This window comes from Rhea americana, unplaced genomic scaffold, assembly GCF_003343005.1.
Source record: "Rhea americana isolate MKP2758 unplaced genomic scaffold, rheAme1 scaffold_652, whole genome shotgun sequence".
NCBI classification, from domain to species: Eukaryota; Metazoa; Chordata; class Aves; order Rheiformes; family Rheidae; genus Rhea; species Rhea americana.
In genome coordinates, this window is record NW_028186815.1 from 1 (window position 1) to 1,176 (window position 1,176).

The 1,176-nt window shown below is 79.3% G+C and overlaps 1 protein-coding gene across 1 annotated transcript; it reads right to left on the reverse strand.

Annotated features, from left to right (window-relative positions):
• Window positions 1-168: 168 nt before the first annotated feature.
• On the reverse strand, window positions 169-1,017 carry USHBP1 (USH1 protein network component harmonin binding protein 1; the record flags this gene model as incomplete). The annotated part of the gene is made up of 3 exons (XM_085320737.1): window positions 842-1,017; window positions 525-616; window positions 169-450 (listed from the first exon to the last, which is right to left on the reverse strand). Coding segments are annotated over exons 1-3 (548 nt in total), but the record flags the coding sequence as incomplete, so codon positions are not given.
• Between the last annotated feature and the right edge of the window lie 159 nt (window positions 1,018-1,176).

Genomic DNA, 1,176 nt, shown 5'->3' on the forward strand with positions numbered 1-1,176 from the left:
CGCTGCGGGACGGCGCCGCGCCTGAGCCCGCCGCGGCGCGCGGAGGTGGAGCGGCGCGCGGAGGAGGCCGGGGACCGCGGGGCGTGCGCAGGAGGGATCGGGCACCCCGGGGCGTGCGGGGGGGGGATTGCACATCCAGGGGACGCAGGCGGGGACCCTGGGGTGCACCGCGGGGGTGCGGGAGGAGACGGGGCATGCCGAGGGGGCACCACGCGGCGCGCGCGGCGGGGACCGTGCGTGCCAGGGCGTGCACGTGCAGTGCGTGCGGAGGGTGCACCGGGCACGGAGGGGGGTGCTGCATGGGGGGGCCGCGTGCCCCCTGCCCACCTGTGAGCCTGGAAGAAGTCGCCGGTGACGGCGCTGCACTGYGCCTGCTGCGCCCGGCTGACGGCGCTGGCCTGCTCCAGGGCGAGCGCCAGGGCCCGGGCGCGGGCGCGCAGCTCCTCGGTCCTGGGGGACACCACGCGTGGCACCGCGCTCGGGGGCCGCCGCCGGGCCCCACGGCGCCACCGAGGGTCTCTTACCGAGCCAGCGCGCCGAGCAGCTCCTGCGCTGTCCTCGCCGGGTCTGCGGGGCGCTGGGGAGCCGCCGCTCCCGTCCTGCCGGGCTGGGCGTCCTGGAGGGGCCGGGCGCGGGCTGAGCACCCACCGCACCGGCCCCTGCGCGGGTCAGACCCCCCTGCCGGCGCCCAGCCCCCCGCCACAGGGCTGCACGCCGCGGCCCTGCTGGCGCTGGTGCAAGGGGGGAGGCACCYGGACTGGCCCCCGCAGCCCCTGCCGGGGGGACACGTCCATCCCGGGGGGGACAGGCGCCGAGGAGGGGGCTCCCATGCCAGCCGTACCTCCTCGCTGCTGCCGGAGCTGCCGGGGCTGCCGGGGCTGCCGGCTCGCTCGCGCTCCAGGTGCTCGAGCAGCAGGCGCAGCGCCGCCTCCCGCGGCCCCTGCGCCGCCGCCAGCACCTCCAGGCCCCGCTTCTCCGTCTCCTCCAGCTGCAGCTGGGTCCTCACGTCGGCCATGGCCTCCTGGGGGGGCAGCGCGTCACCCCGGGGTGCCCCCCRCCAGCCTGGCAGCCCTTTGCAGGATGCTTCAGCCATGCACCCTGTTCCGGACCCTGCGGAGAGCCGGGGAGGGACCCAGGCGTCTGCCCGCCCCCCCCCGCCGCCGCGCACCTTGAGCG